General features: G+C 48.1%; 2 protein-coding genes and 1 long non-coding RNA gene across 4 annotated transcripts in view; 2 read left to right on the plus strand and 1 right to left on the minus strand.

Annotated features, from left to right (window-relative positions):
• Window positions 1-557: 557 nt before the first annotated feature.
• LOC125953754 (ATPase WRNIP1-like) lies at window positions 558-2746 on the plus strand. Its single transcript, XM_049683518.1, has 3 exons — window positions 558-695; window positions 760-1852; window positions 1937-2746. Exons 2-3 carry the CDS (start codon window positions 798-800, stop codon window positions 2622-2624), a joined length of 1743 nt encoding a protein of 580 aa, XP_049539475.1. The 5' UTR covers window positions 558-695; window positions 760-797; the 3' UTR covers window positions 2625-2746.
• LOC125953772 (uncharacterized) lies at window positions 2719-4740 on the minus strand. The gene is made up of 8 exons (XR_007468972.1): window positions 4536-4740; window positions 4345-4391; window positions 4088-4154; window positions 3833-3894; window positions 3591-3641; window positions 3356-3397; window positions 3102-3162; window positions 2719-2906 (listed from the first exon to the last, which is right to left on the minus strand). It is a non-coding gene; the product is annotated as an uncharacterized LOC125953772 (long non-coding RNA).
• Window positions 4741-5636: 896 nt separating this feature from the next.
• The window catches only part of LOC125953741 (sarcolemmal membrane-associated protein), a 21666-nt gene continuing 7302 nt past the window's right edge, over window positions 5637-20000 (plus strand). The window contains exons 1-2 of one of the 2 annotated variants that reach the window (XM_049683497.1): window positions 5637-5770; window positions 6803-7279. The gene's annotated coding sequence lies outside the window, so the exon portion shown is untranslated. The other variant, XM_049683498.1, reaches the window with a different exon arrangement.

Here is a 20000-nt window from a genome sequence, read left to right on the forward strand (position 1 = left end):
TCTCCATTTATGAAAGTTTAATTTCTCTGTAGCCTTGTTGCTTTTCAAATGTCCATCAACCTGGGGATATCTATGGGAATGGAATTTCAAGTTTAGGGTGATGTATTAGGCATCTAAACCTGCCTCTCAAAATTATTATATACCTAGTATATTAGTTGCCCCCATTCTTCCATTCCAGATAGCTAAAAAGTTGTCCAATGTCCAGAAAATATCAAAAAAACTTACGCACTTTTCCAGAGAAATGTCTGTAATCTGTCTGTAATGTAATAATTACATTAATGCTTATAAAGGGAGCTATTAGAAAGAGAAGATATATAGGGGACTGTACTTTTTCATCGCAGGTTGATGATATCTTGATAGTTTGCCTCATCGCAAATCGCTTAACCACGTGGCACGTTCAAAAAGCTCGGTTTTAAACCGATAAATTTTCAGAACCGATAAAGTTTGGGTCGTATAAATTAGTTTTATGGCCACTACACGGCTTTTTTATTTCGTTGTATATCTCATGCGTGCCCTCGGTGCTGTCAAACGAAAGTGATTTTTCTTGGGCGGGATTTTCGCGGGTTCAAAAATCATGTTTTTCTCTTTTCGCGATTTGATTTTCCTTTCTGCGAATTTTCGTTACGATACTTGTTTTCCGTAAAGTAATAACCAGTTCTTTCGCTTGTGAATATAATTCCCTTCGTCCGGTTTTGGTAAGTCGCTAAATTCCACGCTTACGGCCTGCTTTTCTAACTGGAGTTTCCTGAACAAAAATAGCCTTCCCGACGGTGCTCCACCGCCTGCTCTGGAGAAAGATGGCCGAGAGACCGGAATCGCCCCTTCCCTGTACATCCACCCCGAAATCGGAGTGTCCGATTTGCAAACTGTTCTTTCCCATCAAGACCATCGAGGAGCACGTTAACGATTGTCTGGAGGAAAGCGAAAATATCTGTTCGAAAGAAGCCGTTCCGAGTCCCATAATTTCGCAGGAGAAACCGGCACAACCGAAACGTGTTTTTGGAATTTTCAATTCCCCATCCTCGGCGGCAAAACGTGTTTGCCGTGATGGCTCCTCTTCTAATACCCCACAAACATCGGCACCGGCGACTCTGGCCGTTCCAGCGAGCTCAATTGTAGAGATTGTTGAAGATAATTCAAACGGCACAGACGGTGAACAGCAGGAAAACAACGGGGTGCCGAGCAACGGAAACGTTCCAGAACCGCAATCTCCATCACCACACACTGAGGTAGCCAAAACTAGCTGGCCAGCAGATTCCAACAAACCACTGGCCGAACGGGTGCGCCCGGATAATATCGAGGATTACGTAGGACAGGAGCAGGTCATGGGACGAAATGCCATTCTGCGCAAGCTGTTCGATAGCGGATCGATACCGAGCATGATCCTCTGGGGACCGCCGGGATGTGGTAAGACGACACTTGCCCACATCATCGCCAATCGCTGCAAACAGAACAGCAACAGTATGCGATTCGTCAGTCTATCGGCGACCAGCGCCGGCGTTAACGATGTCAAAGAAGCGGTCAAAGTAGCCAAGAACGAGTCAAGGTTCAAGCGGCGAACGATCCTCTTTCTGGACGAGATTCATCGGTTCAACAAATTGCAGCAGGACATTTTCCTGCCGCATGTGGAATCCGGTACGATCACGTTGATCGGTGCTACGACGGAGAATCCCTCCTTCAGCCTCAATTCGGCCCTACTAAGTCGCTGCCGAGTGATTGTGCTGGAGAAACACTCGGTTGAGAGCATGATGAGCATTCTGGTGCGTGCCTTGCCACAGTATAGAGCGAAGCTGATCACAGATTGTGATAACAACAACATCCCGAACTATGGCAAATCTCCACTGGAACCAAGGTAAACCAGAGATGACTCATTGTGCGGATGAGTCAGTGCGCGCTGGAACTGACATTTTATTCTCCCATTCCTCTCTTTCGTTAGCCTTCTCATCAGCGAAGAAACCGTCCGTTGGTTGGCCGAAACGTGCGATGGTGATGCACGAATCGGACTGAACAGCTTGCAGCTGGCGCTGAGCGTCAACGTTCCGACGTCGCAGGATGCTGCCCCACCAAAGATAATCTCGCTCGAGGACGTTCGGGAGGGTCTGAAAAAGTCGCACCTTCTTTACGACCGTAAAGGTGATCAGCACTACGATCTCATCTCGGCGTTACACAAATCTATCCGTGCCTCTGACGATAATGCGGCGCTCTATTGGGTCACTCGGATGATAATGTCCGGTGAGGATCCGCGATACGTTTGCCGGCGTATGATACGAATGGCCAGCGAAGATATCGGTATGGCCGATACGAATGCACTGCAGGTGGCCACGGCAACGTTAACAGCGGTGCAAACGGTTGGATGGCCCGAGGCCGATTGTATTATCGCGCACTGTGCGGTGTACTTGGCCCGGGCACCGAAAAGCCGTGAAGTATACGAAGCATTCAAGGAGTGCCGTGCATCGATCGAGAACTGGAAAGGACCGATGCCATCCGTGCCATTGCATCTGCGAAACGCGCCGACCAAGCTGATGAAGCAACTCAACTACGGCAATGGGTACAACTTGATGCACAAAGACGAATCGGGGCTTACCTATATGCCGGAGGGGCTCGAAGATCTGCGATACTTCTAGGAGTAGAAGCAGCATGTCCCTCTCGTTCCCTTCCCTCCATTCACACTACTCTGTGGCTATGCGTTATTGAAGTACAAACGGAAGTTTCTTTCATTTCCATTTGATTTGCGTGATAAAAACGAACGAATGTATTTGATCTATTTTCCATTTCTCCTTTATTTTTGCGGGAAGCAATAAATCAGAATGGAACATGGTTCCATATTACTACTCTCATTCATACGTGATTCCTTTGGCAGCTCTTGCTATCGGAGGCGTACAGCTGACCACGGTGTAAAATCAGAGCTGCAAAAAACAGAAAAACCAATGGTTACTCCAAAGAATTCAAACGAAAATACGCTGATAAGAACTAGATTGCGTTTCAGATAGTGGTGCATGCATAAACAAATCATGGATGATTCATAATTGTAAAGGGTAATTGGCATAATCATCAGCAAAGGAAGGGAGAAAGCTAGGGATACAACAAGGGGATGTGCTTACCTCATTCGCTGCCCATAATGCCATAGTCAGACACACTGGCTGGTGAGTTCAGCGAACAATTCTGTAAAGATGAGATCATATTTCCGTTAGTTTGGTGAACATTGAAGCTGACTTTGAAGAAATGGTGTTCATGACGGGAATCAGAATGGTGCATGGGTAAGTTAATCAAGATTAATTCATGTCATGGGTTTTCCATAATCATCATTTTGAGCGTAATGTCCACTCCTCAAATTCTGGCCTTGGTTTGTACGTACCTTTTATCGCTCTGGGCTATGGGCATCCTTTACTTTCGATATCTGAAGAGAAATAAAAAAAATGAATCTTGTTAGTCCTGTTACCAAGCACAAGCTATCTAAGTGAATGAGAAATCGTGCTTCAGATAGTGGTGCATGCATATAAAATCATCGTTGATTCATATATGAAAAGGGTAAGTTGCATAATCATCATTTTAAGAAGTTTTTAACGATAATCTAGGATTTAAATTCTTACCATATTGTTTGAGAAATAACACATTTCGTAGGGATGATTCCGATCGTTATCCTGTAACGCAAGAGAAGAGGATTTTTATTAGTTTAGGCCAAAGATGAGAAATTCTATTGTCTTTAAATGAAAATGAGGCTTCAGAATGGTGCATGGGTAGTTTAATCACGAATAACTCATGTTAAGGGTTTTCCATAATCATCATAGTGGCTTCGAAAAAATGTAAAAATGATAAAAAAAAAGAACCTTACCATTCTGAGTAACCAAATTCTACGGCGGGGCTACCAATCAATCCCCTCGAGACGGTCAAACTCTGTGGGGAAATAGAAGAAAATATGATGAATATAAATACCAACGAAAGCCAATTCTTGCAAGTCCACCGAAAGCGTTCTCAGCTAGTGGTGCATGCATAGATAATCACGGATGATTCATATACATGAGGTAGAAGGCATAATCATCATGTAAAATCATCCACACGATCAGAAATGAGGAAAAACAGAACATACCTGCTAACCTCTCGACGCCATCTGCGATGTTCACCGCGTGGTGCCGGCGTCAACCCATCGTGCTTTCCTGAAATAGGACAATTCCGAGTTATTGGTCTATTTCTTTAGGAGGTATTAAAGATTATTCGTTTTGAGTAATCTCAGAGGGGTGCATGTACAGTTGAATCATAGTTGATTCATTAGTTATTAAGGGTTTAACATAATCATCATCTTGAACCGCACCCGGTCTTGGCTTGGTTTCGCGAGAAGAACCTTACCTGGCTAGACGCGTCCGGCTGGCGTCTATTCATCTCTCATGTGGACGCTAACCAGAAACGAGGAAAAGATAATTTCAGTTAATTTCAAGTGGCTCAGCAATGAAGAGAGCATAATCTAACATCGAAACCGCGATGGATATCAAAAATCCAGAACCGGTTTCGCGGGATTTGAAACCGCGTGGGACACTTACCTTCTGTAGACTTTCCCAAAATGCTGTTGATTTCACAGAAACCACCGAATAACGTGTTATCGCAAGAGAGCGTGATCAATCTGTTAACTTTTAGCTTTAAAACAATGCCAAGGAATTAAGGGAAGAGAATGGCTGGCCATTTTAACAGGACTTTTCAGCTCAGAATTCTTCGCAGAAATCGAAAGTGCTGGCGCGTTCTTCAAGATTAGCCGGATGTTTGAGATGACAGCTGTCAGAATGAAGCACCAGATAGACGAGCGCGCGATTGAACCCTGCTAGCAAAACCCCCTCAAAAACACCTAAAAAGAGAGGCTTATTAAGGGGTCTAATATTTAGTGTGTATGAGGGAGATGGGACGAAAAATGTGTCTTAAGAGAGAGAGGGACAACAATAACTGACAGCAAATGCTGTCTGTTGGTAGGGTCGCGTCAGGCTGTTACTTGAGCTTATACGCAACCGCAGTGTGTCCGTTTCTATGAATGCGATGAAAACGCATATGCAATTTCGATTAAAAATAAAAAAAGCTTAAGGTGCCTATTCCGGTGAGGCATTAGTTGACGCCTAAAAAAATCACCCGGGGTCATGTGGAGTATTTGCAATATTAATATTTGAAGCGTAAACGTTTCAGCATCCACGTAGCAAGGCCTATACATTTTGGTCCCGCCAAGATGGCGACAGCGATCAAAATGTATAGCGACCGATAGACGGTCTGCGATTGTTGCGTGTGACAAGTAGCTCAGTCTGAGTTAAAGTCGCAAAGTCGCAGCTTTTGACAGGGCTGGAACGCTGGATCTGTATCGACGTTGGTTCCCTGCTAGATAAAAGGATTAATAAGTGGTTCTACTGTTGCACAAAATCGTAAATAAATGGTAAACGAAGAGAAATTTCAATAATAATTTATGTGATATTCCCATGTCGCAATTGCGATGAGATCGCAGACGTCGCAGTTTCTACACGTAGCGCAATACCAAAAGTGAATTTGACAGCAATTGGGCATCGCACGCTCGTCTATCTGGCGCTCATGGATTTTGACATTGCGGTACGACAATCGGACGCTCGTCTATCTGGCGCTTTAACTTTTTGTTGTTTAGCTCTGAGCGACCCCAAAATTCTTCTTCGTTCGAACTCGCTGCGATTTTTGCTGAACGTGGAGTTTCAGGCAGTGGTGGTCGAGGAAGATAAAAAAGCAAAGGGTGGTCGATTGCAACGAAAAACGTGTCCCCCCGGTTACGAAGGTAAAGAATGCGAATCTATCCCTCGCCCTCTCTTCACCCGCTCCATCTACTCTCGTCGTCGTCGTCGTCGGGAGAAACGGAGAAAAGAGGTTCCGTGTCTGCGCGAACCCTTTTTCGGTAGCATTCCCGTCGAGTCGCGAAAAATCGAAATTTGTGATCCGGTTCGTATTCCGGTTCTCGGTGAAAAAGTGTGCCTAGAAGTGGTCTCAAGTGTTGGCCGGGGCGAGAACGTTCACGCCAACCTGCTGTCCTCTTGGCAGAAGAAAAGTGCAGCGTGAAAACACCTTCTCCACCAGCATCTCGAGAGACAGCCAGAGAGAGAACGGGCAGGGAGTGCCTTTCCCGTCTTTCGTTTCCCTCCACTCGGCATGGCGTTCCCGAGTTCCTGATGGTGGTTCACCTGTCGCAGGGTTTCTGCTGAGGAAGGAGGAAAATGCAGAGTGCAGTTAATCGCCTCGCCAAGAGTGAAAATTAAATGTCAAGAAGCAGAGGAACCGCTAAAGGGGGGTTGTGGCGAGGCGAAGGTTGTTGCACCGCGGGGCGTGGTGGTCAAGTGTTTTGTCCGGAAGAAACGGATTGTGCAATTAATATTGCAAATATTCCGCAGAACCACCGGGTGATGGCGGTTTTAACTAACTTCCCCGCCTCCCTTCTTTCTAGCACCTTTGTCTGTGCGAATTCATAATTCGCGAAAAGCGGTGCGCGAGAGGTCGCATTTGTGCGAACGGAAACAGGAACCGTGAGCGCAGCCTGCTACGGTGCTTCCTTGTTCCGTTCCGTCTCCCAAGAGGTGTCCTTGCTCCTTGTCAAAATTCATTGAACCTGTCGTTCGGCTGGTGCGGTTGTCCTTACCTTGTCTTGTGTTTTTTTTTTCGTTGGCAAGGTCCTTTTATCCTTCCGTTCCATTGCGCACACAGCTACACGACACAAGTTTCGATGTTTTGGCATCTGCTGGGCATGATTGAGTAACCAATTTTCCGCTCTTCGCTCTCTGACGGTCTCTTTCTCATGCTCTGCCCCCTCCCCTTCCAGCATTCTTAGATTTACGAGTTACGCGCCCCGTGTCCAGAAGTAGTGGCACCGGGATTTACTACGAAAAATTTATCGAATTATCCTGTGCGTGCGTGCGTACGTCCGTGTGTGACGGAAGGAAGTGCAAAAGTTCCCCTTTCGGCGCTGCCTCTGTGCTGTGATGAACGTGATGAAAAATCGAATCGAAATCGAGTACCCATTGGCATAGGAGAAATAGTCGTGAAGCATCGAGAACGACGGGCATCGGGGCAGTGTGTTTTGGTGGAATATATTGGTGGTCCTAGTGAAGATTTGGATGTGAGTTCGAGCCACGGTTTAAGCCAGTCTGCTGCTTTGAACCTGCGAGAAACACCCCAAGGTGGTCAACGCGCGATTCGATATTCAAACAGGACGGAGGATAAGCGGATACGGCGCGATTTGTGGATTGCTGCAGCGTTTGCAACGATCATCATACCGCCCTTTCTGTGATCAGACCAGGTAAGTTTCCAGCTTGAACGTTGATTCGTAAATTGCAGTATTTAGAATCAAAATCATGGTACACGCACATTTAGTAAGATGCACTCCTCTTTTAGGTAGATGAGGAGGGAGGGTCCATGCTGCTGGTTCTCACCGAATCTCTACACGGGAGCGCAGATTCTTTCGCGAAAGTTTTGAGAGATTTGCTCAAACTGAGCTATCCTTTCAAAACTTTCAAAACTCTCATCCAAACGTCATCGTCTTGTTGGCCTAGCTACCGCGCTCACTTGAAACAACAGCTTGCTTGATTTTTTTTATGAGCAGTTATTTTCTTGCGCTGGTTGCTCAATTCTTTCAAAGTTTTCACCCTCTACACGAGCGAGAGATCTCTCGCCTCCGATTTGTATGGATTTGACAGTTAAATGATAGAATTGACAATTAAATGATAGATCTCTCGCGACTTGCGCTCCCGTGTAGAGAGTCGGTCACGCTCACGGTGCGTTGAACTGTCCAACAGCAACAACAGCATCAGCGGCATTTCTTATCAGTTCGAATAGCAAAAGGCCACCATAAATGTCCGACCGGCCAGCGAGATAGGCGCCGCCGTTAGCAATTTGTCTTCGCGGCTCGCGATGCATTTATGGCCTGCTGATTAGCTCCATCTCGTCCCCCCTGGTTTTTTCCCTTCTGTTCTTCCAACGCCTTCATTTGTCTTCGGCGACATTTGAGGCGATGGCGCGTGATTGCTGTATCGTATTTTGAATATTTTTTTTATCAAATAATGCTACTACATACGGCTTGCGTCGGCGTAATGTGACGCCTTGGCGGTGTAGCTTAGCTTGCACAACGCCCGGGATCGCAATCGGCACTGGCCAGCATATGCCACAGCACCACCCCCTTCAGGTGCTGCATTATGAGTTTTGCCACCACGCAAGGAATGCGAATGGCGAACGAGATCGCTCACCGACTGGTTAGAGTAAAGTTGCAATGTTTGCTCTATGGAAATGGCTCCAACGATCCAGCGGCAGGAACAACGGACCTATGCTAATCATTAACTCGTGCCGGATCACAAATTGAGTCGACCGTGGAAGTGTTATGCGAGTCACCGTCCACCGCAGAGCACCGTTGGTTGGCAGCTTGCTTTGTTCAGCAAAAAAGAAAGCATTCATTGCGACTTAAGGAAAATAGTATAGGATTAATATAAATATAAGTGGCCCATGGCCCTCGGGGTTAAAAAGTTTGTTTTTCCCGTCACTATGGTAGCGTGCAGCGTCCAGCTACTGCCAGCGCAAACAACGGCCTCCTCAATGCCCTCTGGGAATTCATATTTTTCTCTTCCCTGTCGTATATGCGGTTCGCAAGTCTCAGTAGTCGCAGAGTAACGGCAGCAGCAGCAGCTACAGATTTGATTCCATCGTTAAACGACAATGCAGATCATCTATAAACAATCACCAAGGAACACACACGGAGTGCCTCATGGGATTCGCAACGCAAGTTCGCCAGTGCAACCGTTGTTGCTGCTAGTTTCGCTTTATGAACTAGATTTGACTGAAAGCGACGCGTGCGTAAGACGTGCGCTAGTCAGTCACATTTAATCCGTGCAGGAGACTTTATATAGATCTCTATAAATCCGGGCCGTGTGCTTGTGTGTGTGTGTGTGTGTGTGTGTGTGTGTGCGGGAGCATGCGAACTCGGTCCGTTGTTTATGTAACATGGTAGGCTAGTTGCATAATCCGATCATCCCGAGGGCTTAGTTGTACAATAACTCTCTGCACGTTATCGAATGGATTAAAATACAATCGAATCAATGCACCAATGCAGCAGTTATGCGTCTAGTCTAAAAAGCATTATTCGAAGCTTTGCAATTGCATTATCATAAACGCCAGATTAGGGCTCAATGGGTCCGATCATCTGGCTAGATAGCAACGAGCGAAGCATTTTTGCGATGCGTAATGGAGCGGAATCAGTTCAATCTTCCGTTCGAAACCGTTCAAAGCGGCACATATTTACATTCGTGACTGGGAAACCTTGTACACGGCGGTACACGAACGCCGGTACTAGAAAATGCCGTGACCAAGCCTTGTATCGGCTAGGTGCTGGTGGTGGTGGTGGCGGTGGTGGGTTGGCGAAAAGCTTCAACTCCAGCCGCTCAAGTGCCGCTTAGTTGTAGCCGCGTGATGCTTAAATCAAATTAAGAGCTAGCGTAGCGGAGCAGATAGCTGGAGGCGAGCCACCCCCGCCAGCCCCCGGTTCGTCATTTTCCCTTCCTTTGCCTCGTGACCGACGTGCTGCGGCTCGGATCGCGGTATCATCCCATCTTAGAATGTTCGCTTAACCTCAGCACATCAGCACCACGGATTCTCTCTCTCTCGGTTTTCAATCGGTTTACTTGTTTGTCACAGCTTAAGTGGCAGTTATTAGCTGTGTGTGTGTGTGGTGTGTATGGTTAATGGAATTTAGAGAATGGGGGGGACAGTATTGGAAGAAAACTCATTTAAAATTGTTGAGATAATTGGAAAACAGTTCTGTCAAGTGCGCTTTGTCATTTGTTGAAAACTTGTTGGAATAATTGTTGTTTTTATGGTTTTCATGGTCAAAGGAGTGGCTGGCTTGGTTTCCACGAGAATGGCGTCATGCCCGAGACGGAGCCAACTGGTGGTTGGTGTGGTTATGATTATGAGATCTTTCAATTGCGTCGCGCTGCTGGCGTACGTCTTGGAGGCAACGACGAGGAGGCGCATATGCAATTGACCACTAATTGACCTCACAAATTGATGCGTTCAACCCCATCACGATGTGTCATACGGTTCATGCTACGTTTCCCCCCCCCGCTGGTGACTGATTTGACAGATTTCATACCCACCGAACCCTCAGCATTTGATAATGTAATCTATTTTAGCAAAAAATTAAAACTTTCCGCTTTTGGGGATTTGTTGCTCGCAGAGCATGAATTGTGATTTTAATTAGTTCCAACGAGTTGTGATAAGGTTCGGGAGATCTGATGAGACTTGTCTCTAGAGGTACCATCAGCAGCTGGTATCGGTAGCTAGGCCAACTGGCTGATAGTGACACCAGTGATAGCACTTGTAACGCCCTTTTGCGAAATTTGATTTAAAATACGAGCCCCGAAGTGAGAAAAGCTAAATTAGATTCGCATGTTCTTCGCTCACAAATCTCCCCCGTGGTGGTGGTTCGTTAATACCATAGAATCCATCCCCCCGGGTCCCGGAATCATTCTACGAACTCCCTGCATCCCCCAAAAAATGGCTAAACTGGTACGTGACACCCAAGCAAAGTGCGTCTTTCGCCAATCGCCACCAGTTCTAAGCTCCTGAGTGCCAAGAATATACGATGCTGTGGGTGGTCATTGTGCGATTACATTTCCTAGCACGTACGTCACTTTGCCTTTGAATAACATGATGAGTTGCTTTAGCGGGTTTAGCTCGCGACACCACCGGCACTTGCTTATCACCCCGATCCCGGTCATGTTTTGATGCTCCCCTTTTCGTTGTCAATTCATTTACAAAAAGTATAGACTTTTTTCAGGTTTTATTTCTTTTCGTGTCGCTGCTCTGGCTGTGTCGAGTTCATCATCAGCATCTGCTGACAGGCAGGTCGTTGAAAAGTGGGTCGAAACCCTCCAGAAAGGGTGGCGAACTCATCGCTCTCTCTCTGTGCACCAGCAGCGAATTCAATTTCCCATTGCATTAGTTTCGCGCACGCCCTCGTCGCTCGTATTCAAATCAACAGGTCAGACGACAGAGTATTTCGAGATGAGAGTTTTGCGAGATGTGCAGAATATGCTGCAGCCAGTTGCATCCCCGCCACGCCACAGGTACACGTGGTACAGGCTTTGTTTGGAAGGATGGGAGTAGTGGACGAGACGAGACGAGACGTCGTTCCATTCATACGTAAGATCCATCTAATTTCCCACTCACGTCTAGCTTCCTGGTAGAAGCGATCTCGTTGCATCGCTGGACCATTTTCCTGCATGCAAACTGCTCCATGGCGATGATGATGATGATGATGATGTTGATGAAGATGGAACGATAGACAACCGACGATAGCCAGCATCTGTGGACGGTTTTCTGTCTGTGGGTCAGTTGCATCCAATGCAATGTGATGCGCCCAGCCCGCAGCATTTCATCACGAGCATCAACATCATCATCATCATCATCACCCGGTGCCGGGCGTGTATGATGGACCATTTCACTCCGAATCCGTTGCATCAGTTGGAATGGCCGTATTTGCCTTAATTTGCATACCAAGCGGCTAATAGGAAAAAAAACACGAGGAAAAAAAAGTGCCAGAGAATTGCGAGATTGAGGATAAAACACCCCTCCCCCCCACTCTCCTCGTCGTACCACGTATTGTACGACGGAAATCCTTGCACTGAACACATGCACACACTTCCCGTCTACTCCGATTGTGTGATATGGACGACGGAAATGATGACGTCTAAAGCTGCTAGCCAAACGGTGAATAGATCTGCGAGGGTAGATTGCATCCCTTTCGCTTCGCGACTTGGACATTTCCCCATTTTCCACCCTCCCCCTTTGTTACAAGAAGTCATCGAGACTACTATTAATGCTCGGCTGGTGGTTATAATGAGAGATCGCCCAGTCGCGCGCTGTGTAGAGTGGAACTTGGTATTACTTCCGCGGGCGCGCGCTCCTCCTTGGGCATTCCTCTCGTCAGCCTTGCGTTGGGGAGGGGGTTTTTAAGTCGATTTTGCCAGTTATTTATAGCCAGGTTGGTTTGGTGCGTTTGGTAGGTGCGTCGTTATCGGATACCCGTAACTCGGCAAATTTCCACGCATTTTCTCGCGCAAATCACACCGCCATGGTAGGTACCTTGGTCACAAGTGGACTGAGTACAGGTGGGTCTATTGGGTGTATTGCCTTGGTGTGGTGACGTACTTCGACGCTGGTGCTATTAGCAGTTCTGGTGAGTTGCTCAAGAATTTCGAGAGAACACAGGCACAAGAAAAGAGCGTTACAGGGCGAGTCGCTAATTACATGCAGAGCATTGTTTTGTACCCTTTTTCGTAATGGGTGTAACACGCTGGTGGCTGGTGCAATAGATAAATGTTCTTCGTCGAGAGCTTGAGACAACCAATTAACGCCATCAATACGCTGTTTGCACGAAGCAGCAGCTGCTGCTGCATTGGCATTAAACAGAAAAGCGCTTCGTTTTGCTGCCTCACTTATCAGCCTTTACTTAAGATGATAAAAAAAGAAGTCGTAGATATGCATATGACGCCCGATAAGGTCAACCGACGACGAAGGCTTGACATGCGAGCTTCCGAAGAGGAGAACGGTGATGACTGTCTTACTTTTACCCCCCCTTTTTACGCGATACGCGACGGGTCGTGCTCTGTGCGCTTTCATTTTCCATATTCACTTCCTCCCCCTGCCCGGCCCTGCCCGGGGGGTGGGTTTGGTGCGCCACAGCACCTCCCACAATTATCCCATAATTGTGGTGCAAAATATGTGCAAATTGCGTGCCGTTGCTGCTGTTGTTAATGTGTTGTGTTTGTTGATGTTACGATCTTCGCCCGGTGCGGTTGCACCCGCGCACCAGAGGGCCGCTTGCTTCTTTCATTTAATGATGGTGCATGATAATGGCGAGAGAGCGGGGGAAGGCGGCGTGTGTGTCGTGTGTGTGCTTTTGACGTTGCCTCTGTCATTTCTCAACACAGGAACTGTATGAGAAATGATGAAGCAGAGGGGCGTGTGTGATAAATGATGACGATGATGATGATGATGGTGGTGGATGGAGCCATATGATGCTGCACTTTCTCCGGAAGTAAGCACTCGAGTGTTGTCTGTTGTTTATGTGTGCTTCTGTGTGTGTTTTTGGTCGCGCAGAAATGGGCATATGAATCGCTAATGAAGAACTGATTAGATGATACGCGAAAGCACACCACACCAACAAACCAGCATACCAGGGAAAAGAGAAAGAGAGGGATAGAGAGAGGGGTCATATGGGCGCTGAGATGGCGCTCTATCGGTGAAACATTATTATCATTACTATCGGGGGCATGGGACGCCGCCGCATGGATAATGGCTGACAGGATAATGGTTTTCCAATTTGTAAACGAATTTCAAATTTCGTAAAATCGTTGGAGTTTTATGGATAATTTGACGGTGAAAATGGAACAGAGAGCGAGGGGTGTCCAACACCACCTTTTTCATTCACATTTTCTCAAATTTCACGCGCTTTTCATTAGTCGTATGCGTGTGTTAGGGTGGTTGATGGTTGACTTGTCTGCCGGTGATGCTCTTCATTATCACGTATTGCTTATCTAATCACCAGATCTTTAGAGTGAATTATTCAGTTTTTCTGCAGCAGAGACACCTAAACCAAACCACAGCTCTATCGTCGGTAGTCCTCGCATGTTGCCCTTTCACTGCAATGACATGGCACGCACCACTTTCAACAGTGACAAAGCACAACCGCTTTGGGTTCGGTGGTGTTTTGTCCTTTGCTACCGCGGCGCATTCCACCAGGGACCAAGTAATTGTAAATCGCCCTAATCATATTACGGAAGATGGGGCCCTACGGTGTCTTTCGGGACCCTAGTGTACCAGTGCCGCTTGCCGTTGAAATAGATGTAAAAACGTTTGGTCTAAACCTCAGCCCCGTGTCTGTATCTGCGTCTCTGAACGCGAACGGAGAAAACACCGACGTCGTCGTCGACGCCATGGCCGTTGAAGATCTAAATTTATCGTGGAGCACACCAACCACGGTCCTAGAAATGACGACACGCGAGTCTGTGTGTGTGTTTGTGTGTCTTGCGCTGTCTCGGAGCAAACGTCGTCTGAGCGCCAGAGCTAACGAAGCTACGAGAATTTGGGGATACGGAGCGGAGCGAAGGAGGAGGATCCCCGATATTCGGGGGCCTAAAATTATCTCCTTTCCATTACCGCGAGCAACCACCACCACCACCACCACCACCTCAAGTCGGTCCCAGGATATTTTGGTATTCCGCTTTCGATGGAGGAGCAAGACGCACCTTCTGGGGAGACCAGTACCACCGTGTATTTGGTTGTAGCTTCCGATTGGTGCCTAGTTTCCATCCGATTTTCCACGCATGATTATGGTGGAAGTAAACAGCAGCAGCATCAACAGCAGCACGTCGAAGCTGACGCGTGACGCGACTCTGCACCTCGTCAGAAACGGAGAAATTCGGAACTGGAGCTTTTTTTTGGGAGCTCGTGCCTCGTATCCCGTCGGGTCTGGACGTTAACCGATCAAAATTGAGCGAACGGGTTCTTCTCTCCACCTCCCGTTAACTGGACCGCCCTACAAGCGGTCCGCGGTTGTCGAAGTTGAATTGAAAAAGTTGGAAATCCGGAAAAGTTCCAATACACACTCACACACACGCACGCATTGACAGTTTGATGGGGATGGGGAGAGGAGGAGGAACAGTTTTCCTTTCCGCTTCGACGGTTCATCCAAACACCGGAAAACAAACGACGCGAACGATGTTAATTGTGGCTTAAATTAAGCCCGCTTCAACGACGACGGCGACGGTGACGGCGCCCTGGCAATACCTATCGGGACCTTTCTACCGTGTCTTTCTGAACGGGACACTCACCGCTAGATGATATCGGGCGCCCGCGCCCTCTCTGTCTCGCCGTGGCCACTCCGGTCATATGGCTGGCTGGCTGGTCCGGCTCTGCTCGACCGTTAAAGACCACTTGACGGCCGATCCCAAAAGGGGCCCGGAGAAGGAAGGAATCGGTTGTTGTCACCGTTAGCTCTCTTCAGCGTAGCCTGTGGCGTGAATTGGGAGTGAAAGTGGCGGCAACCGGAGGGATGGAAAACTTTTGCCCAACGGAACACCGCCACGACGACGACGACGACGACGGGGCCCGGTGGTATTTATGTCCATTGTTTATGCCCCGCTATAGTTGTTGTAGCGCTGGCGGCGGCTAGCTGGTGGCTGGTTCTGGGATGTCAAACAAATTGTAACAACAGACGAGACACGGAGGCACGTGTCGCACAATGGAAGTGAATTGCACCACCGACACGACACGACGAGTCAAGTCGTGTCTATTACTATCTATTGTTTATCGTAGCATCATTGGGGCTGGCGCTGCGATTATGCTATGATTTATGCAATCATTTCGGCGCTTAATTCGATTGTTTGCCTCAAATTGGTGCAGTATGGCAGCTTGGGACTGCTGCTCTCCGGATCCTCCTCCAGCTCCAACCAATCGGCTACCGATACGGCGCGTAATACGCATGCCGCTACTAATTAGTGCGTACTTGAAGGAAGGAGAGCAATAAAACGTAAAAAAGCGCTCCAACAACGACGCTCCGAGTTAATGATCGTAAGTAAATCAAGCCGTTGTTACGCCCCAGTCTCAGGGTGAATGATGATTGGGACTGACGATCCAGTTACTCGCCGTCGAGCAGCAACAGCAGCAGCAGCAGCAGTGCACACGGCGTGTAATGGTTTTTAAGCAACAACGCACTCTTCCCATTAGAGCTGCTACTACGTCTGGTCCCTCTGGTCTCTGGTCTCTGTGGTCTGTGGATCGCGGTCTGATTATGCGCGGTATAGCTCGCGTATGGAATTAGAATTCCTTCTCCCGTGGGTTGACTCCTTCCTGTCTTTCCCATTCCACCCCCGGGGGGATCTGTTGAACAGCAGCAGAGCAGCAGCAGTAGTTGGTCTGATTACTGTGCGCGAGCGAGCGCGCGTGCGTGTGTACGAAGTTGCTTCGCTTGTGTCTCGAGACAGAAGGCACGGACCGAACGAACCGTCAATAATCAGATACCAGAACGTAGAACACGCGGAACATGGCTTCCTGGCTGGTTGGCTGGCTGGTTAGCTCATTGCTGCATTGGCTTTGTGTCGCAGTCGAATGCACGTCGCGAGCTCTATTGCAGCGAGTCTCAAGAATCATGAATCACAATGGCTGTTTGTATCAAGTGTTGGAGTTGGAGTTGTATGATGCACTGGGTTGCCGTCTTCGTGGTGGTGCTGGTCAGGAGAAATGAGCAAGAGAGAAAGAGAGAGTAATGAGTGCGAGTCTGGTTGTGCAATCAACTCTATTACCATCAACTCTGGTCTAAACCTTTTTCCCTTTTTTGGTTCGACCATATTTCCATGTTCCATGCTTCCTCGTCTCATACGCTGATGACTGGATTAATTGTTGGTTTTCAGCGGTCTAGGTCTGGTCTGGGGTGGGGTGATTGTAGTTATTTCGCAAATCGAATTAGACAATCGACTCTCGGAAGGAGTAGGAACTGTTCTCGTTCTTCATTTCATGTCGATATGGGGTATCAAAATGTTGTAATTTAAGGTATCTAACAACCAAGGTCTAGCATTCAATGTCTAGTATCCAACTATAAAGACTAAGGTGCCTGATCTGGTAGTTCAAGATGTGAGTCGTAAATCTATCGAAACAGAATAGTCTTGTATTCCCTTGAGTTATCCAACGAATTGCATCATACGTGCATCAACGTATGTGCATCATACGGCTATGAGATTCGATGACGTATCTTGTCTAGCAACAAGTCATAACATTCCCACGCAATACGCCCGCCACGTCTCGGTTAGCGCACTGCGGAAAGCACAAGAATCTTTGCCGCCCAACTGCAGCCGCCTCGACACACAACTATCAAATCCCCCTCTCCTCGTCAATCGCGGAGTCGCGGGCGAATGCTTGTTTTGAAGTACTTGGCCACTTTGCCACGTGTACCTCGTTCAGCGAAAAGAAAAGAAAGAAAACAGAATTGACGAATGCGCTTGGTTTCGTTAGTAAGAGAAACGATCTCCAGTCGAGAGTTGATCATGATGACGTACACGTCCGAGGTGGAGGGGGCTGGTCAAATGATAAACAAATGGTTATGTGTTTGGTTGAGACAGAGAGAGAGAGCGTTATGGTATGACGTAATTCGTTAAGAATTCCTCAACTTTCGTAGGAGTGCTCCTCATCGGAGAACATCCAGATGATCCAGCATTAGTGTGATCAACGTGCGTTTTATGGAGGATCATCCACCTTCACTAATTACTGCTCCTCCACCATTCGACGGTCGGATGGAGGGGGGGATTATTTTTAACAACCTTGTTGATGTTTTTTTTTACAATTTCATCACCCATCGACATCGAGACGCTCTAGGCACACACCGATCATTATGAATCGCAAGCATTACTACACCACCGTGCACCGGTGGCAGCTACAATATTCCATGCCGGTGGGTGCGGTGTGTGGACATAAAATCACAATTCCGTGGATGAAACAAACCCACGGCGCGCTGCCCTCTCCGGTGGGTCGATCCCGGCTACGACGAAACGGCTGTAAAATGCTTCCTCCTTTCCTCTGTGTTGCTCTCTTCCTGTATGTTGCGGAACCTGGATGGAGCGAGACAAGCGTCGTTGTGGTGTGTCACGGCAGCACCGCGCCGTACACGCGTACACAACGCCGTGCGATGCGATGCGCTCAGCTGTTCATGGCCATCCACTGTGGGACACAGACAGCAAACCGAATCCACCATCGTTTACCCCCTTCTGCCACAGCTGCTACGGTCATCACCATAACCCCGAGCTGCTAACCACCGAGTTGTGCGGTCTGTTTGAGCGCGATGAGGTCGCGTCCGGCCGAACGAACCACAACCAAAGCCGCACGCAGTCGTGTGGTGTGGTGTGCGGATTTATCAATCAAAAACATTTTATGATTATGATTTTCGCACGGCGCAGCGCAACATGGCACCGGCGCCGGAACGACCCGCCATGGACCCGAGAGAAACGGCGCTAATAATAGTATCCATCATCGTCAGCACCAGGCAGCGCACCTGCGAACCATCATCGAGCGCAACAGCAGTAGCAGTAGCAGCAGCGGCAGTAACAGTCTCCGGGAGAATTCCGATATCCGGAAATCCACTTGTGCGCTTGCCGCTGTGAAGTGTTTTCCTTGTGCGATACATGGGTTTGGACGATGGGGTTTTGTGCGTCAGTTCGACGACGTAATCATTCTCGAATCTCAATCGACGACAATGGATTCTGGATTCTTGAAAAAGAAGCAGCCCTAATGATGGGGGAATTAGTAACTCAAACACTTGAAGCACTGTGGCGGATTGTACAGAGTGCGACTGTGTATCGTATTACTATGCGAGAGACGCACACACGACTGTTCCGCTTCGCTTTGTTGGCAGAAAGAAATGGGCAAACATCGCCTTCGTCGCCGTCGCCGTCGCCGTCGATTTGTTTGTCGATAAGTCTCTGCCACAACCGAATAAAAACCCGAGAGAATCGCTTTATTGGCGCACGACGAAAAGAAGACGAGATGAAGGAGGTCAGTCTGCTGGTTATGTGTTCCAATTCTTTTTTTTTGTTGTAATACCCAAGATACAAACGCTCCACGGTGGGGGTCATCGTCGAGGAGGAGGAGCCTTGGCTTGGCCTATAAGGAGCCTAATAAAAGAGGCTTTCACTCAACGGGATTGAGTTCGATCGATTGAGAGGCATGGCGGCATTAAGGATGTGTGGAGTGGAGTATGCAGAGGATATTCTTCTGTCTGTGTCCGTCCGCGCGATAACCACCAGCCCCTGCGATTGGTGTGGCTCGTCCAGCTGATTCTTCGCGACCCACTGTGCAAAATAAGCCCAGTTCTCGCTCTAGAAGCAGTTGATGTCCTTGTGTTTTTCTTCATGGAGACTTCTTTCCCTTCTGTTGGCCCATTGTCAGCCACCGAAGGTGCTGACCGGACCAGTTATTATGCTGACGTTGGGCTCACGAGGGATGCGAACCACTAAGGACCACTTGCTTTGCTCGGTTGTGGCGTGCCGTTGCGTTGTGTTGGTGATACATTAACCTCGCACCTCAGCTTCAGGCGCAGAAAAAGGGGGAATTATGCTTGCAGGCCAACAAATTATGATACTGCAGAAAGAGTGAAGGGGAGAGCGAGAGTGTGTGCAAGGACCATCATTTTGTTAGGTTTTTGTTTAGCTTTGAAAAGCTAAGCTTGGAGGTCTGGTTGGCTGCCCTAGCTGCTGCTGCTGCTGCTGCTGCTCGCAGATAGGAAGCTTATAGACTCCTATTGTACCCACGTTAGTGACCATTAAAGACTTATCTTTCGTCTTGCAAGCTCTATAGCTATTTAACCGCTCTACACATAAACATTATATGGAGCGGAATCGATGAAATCGATAACCACGGCAGACGACACCCAAATGGAAGCTACCCGTGGATATTGCCTGTGCGAGACCAAGCCCCTTCTCGTCTCGCGGCTCCATTGAAAACGAATTTATGTTGCCGCCGCCATCGCTGCGGCCGGATGCACTGATCGACTTATTTGGCGGCTCAAAAACCAAATCTGCCGCTTGAGCGGACGCAAACTCGTCGAACCTGAAGACGTCTGCGGCGTCGGCGCGCGCACACACCCATCCAAATGGGAAAAAAGCACATTCAAGCAGAACGTGGCGGGTGAGGCAGGGGCGGCGGGACGTTGGTCTAATCTGTTTCACGCACATCTCGCAACTGCCCGTTTTGTCCCGGGCCATCTTCAAACGGTTGCTTCCGCCGGGGTGGCGCACGAGTGAGTTTTCCATGTGGGAAAGAGGATATAAATCAAAAAGCGATCAACCTGGAATCGATCCAAGTGCGAACCAGCGAACGAAGTGGGGAATACCTTTGTCTACCAAAGCCCCATTCCGTCAAGGGTTTCGCTTCCGGAGTTTCTATTCGATGGAGAGCTTCAAGAATTTGAAGAAAAAAGAAAACTT

Source organism: Anopheles darlingi, chromosome 3 (genome assembly GCF_943734745.1).
Source record: "Anopheles darlingi chromosome 3, idAnoDarlMG_H_01, whole genome shotgun sequence".
NCBI lineage: Eukaryota > Metazoa > Arthropoda > Insecta > Diptera > Culicidae > Anopheles > Anopheles darlingi.

Coding starts and splice junctions, on each gene's coding strand:
- LOC125953754 (XM_049683518.1), top strand. CDS start 798: ATGGCCGAGAGACCGGAATCGCCCCTTCCCTGTACATCCACCCCGAAA. Junction 1,853..1,936: donor AAATCTCCACTGGAACCAAG/GTAAACCAGAGA, acceptor CTCTTTCGTTAG/CCTTCTCATCAGCGAAGAAA.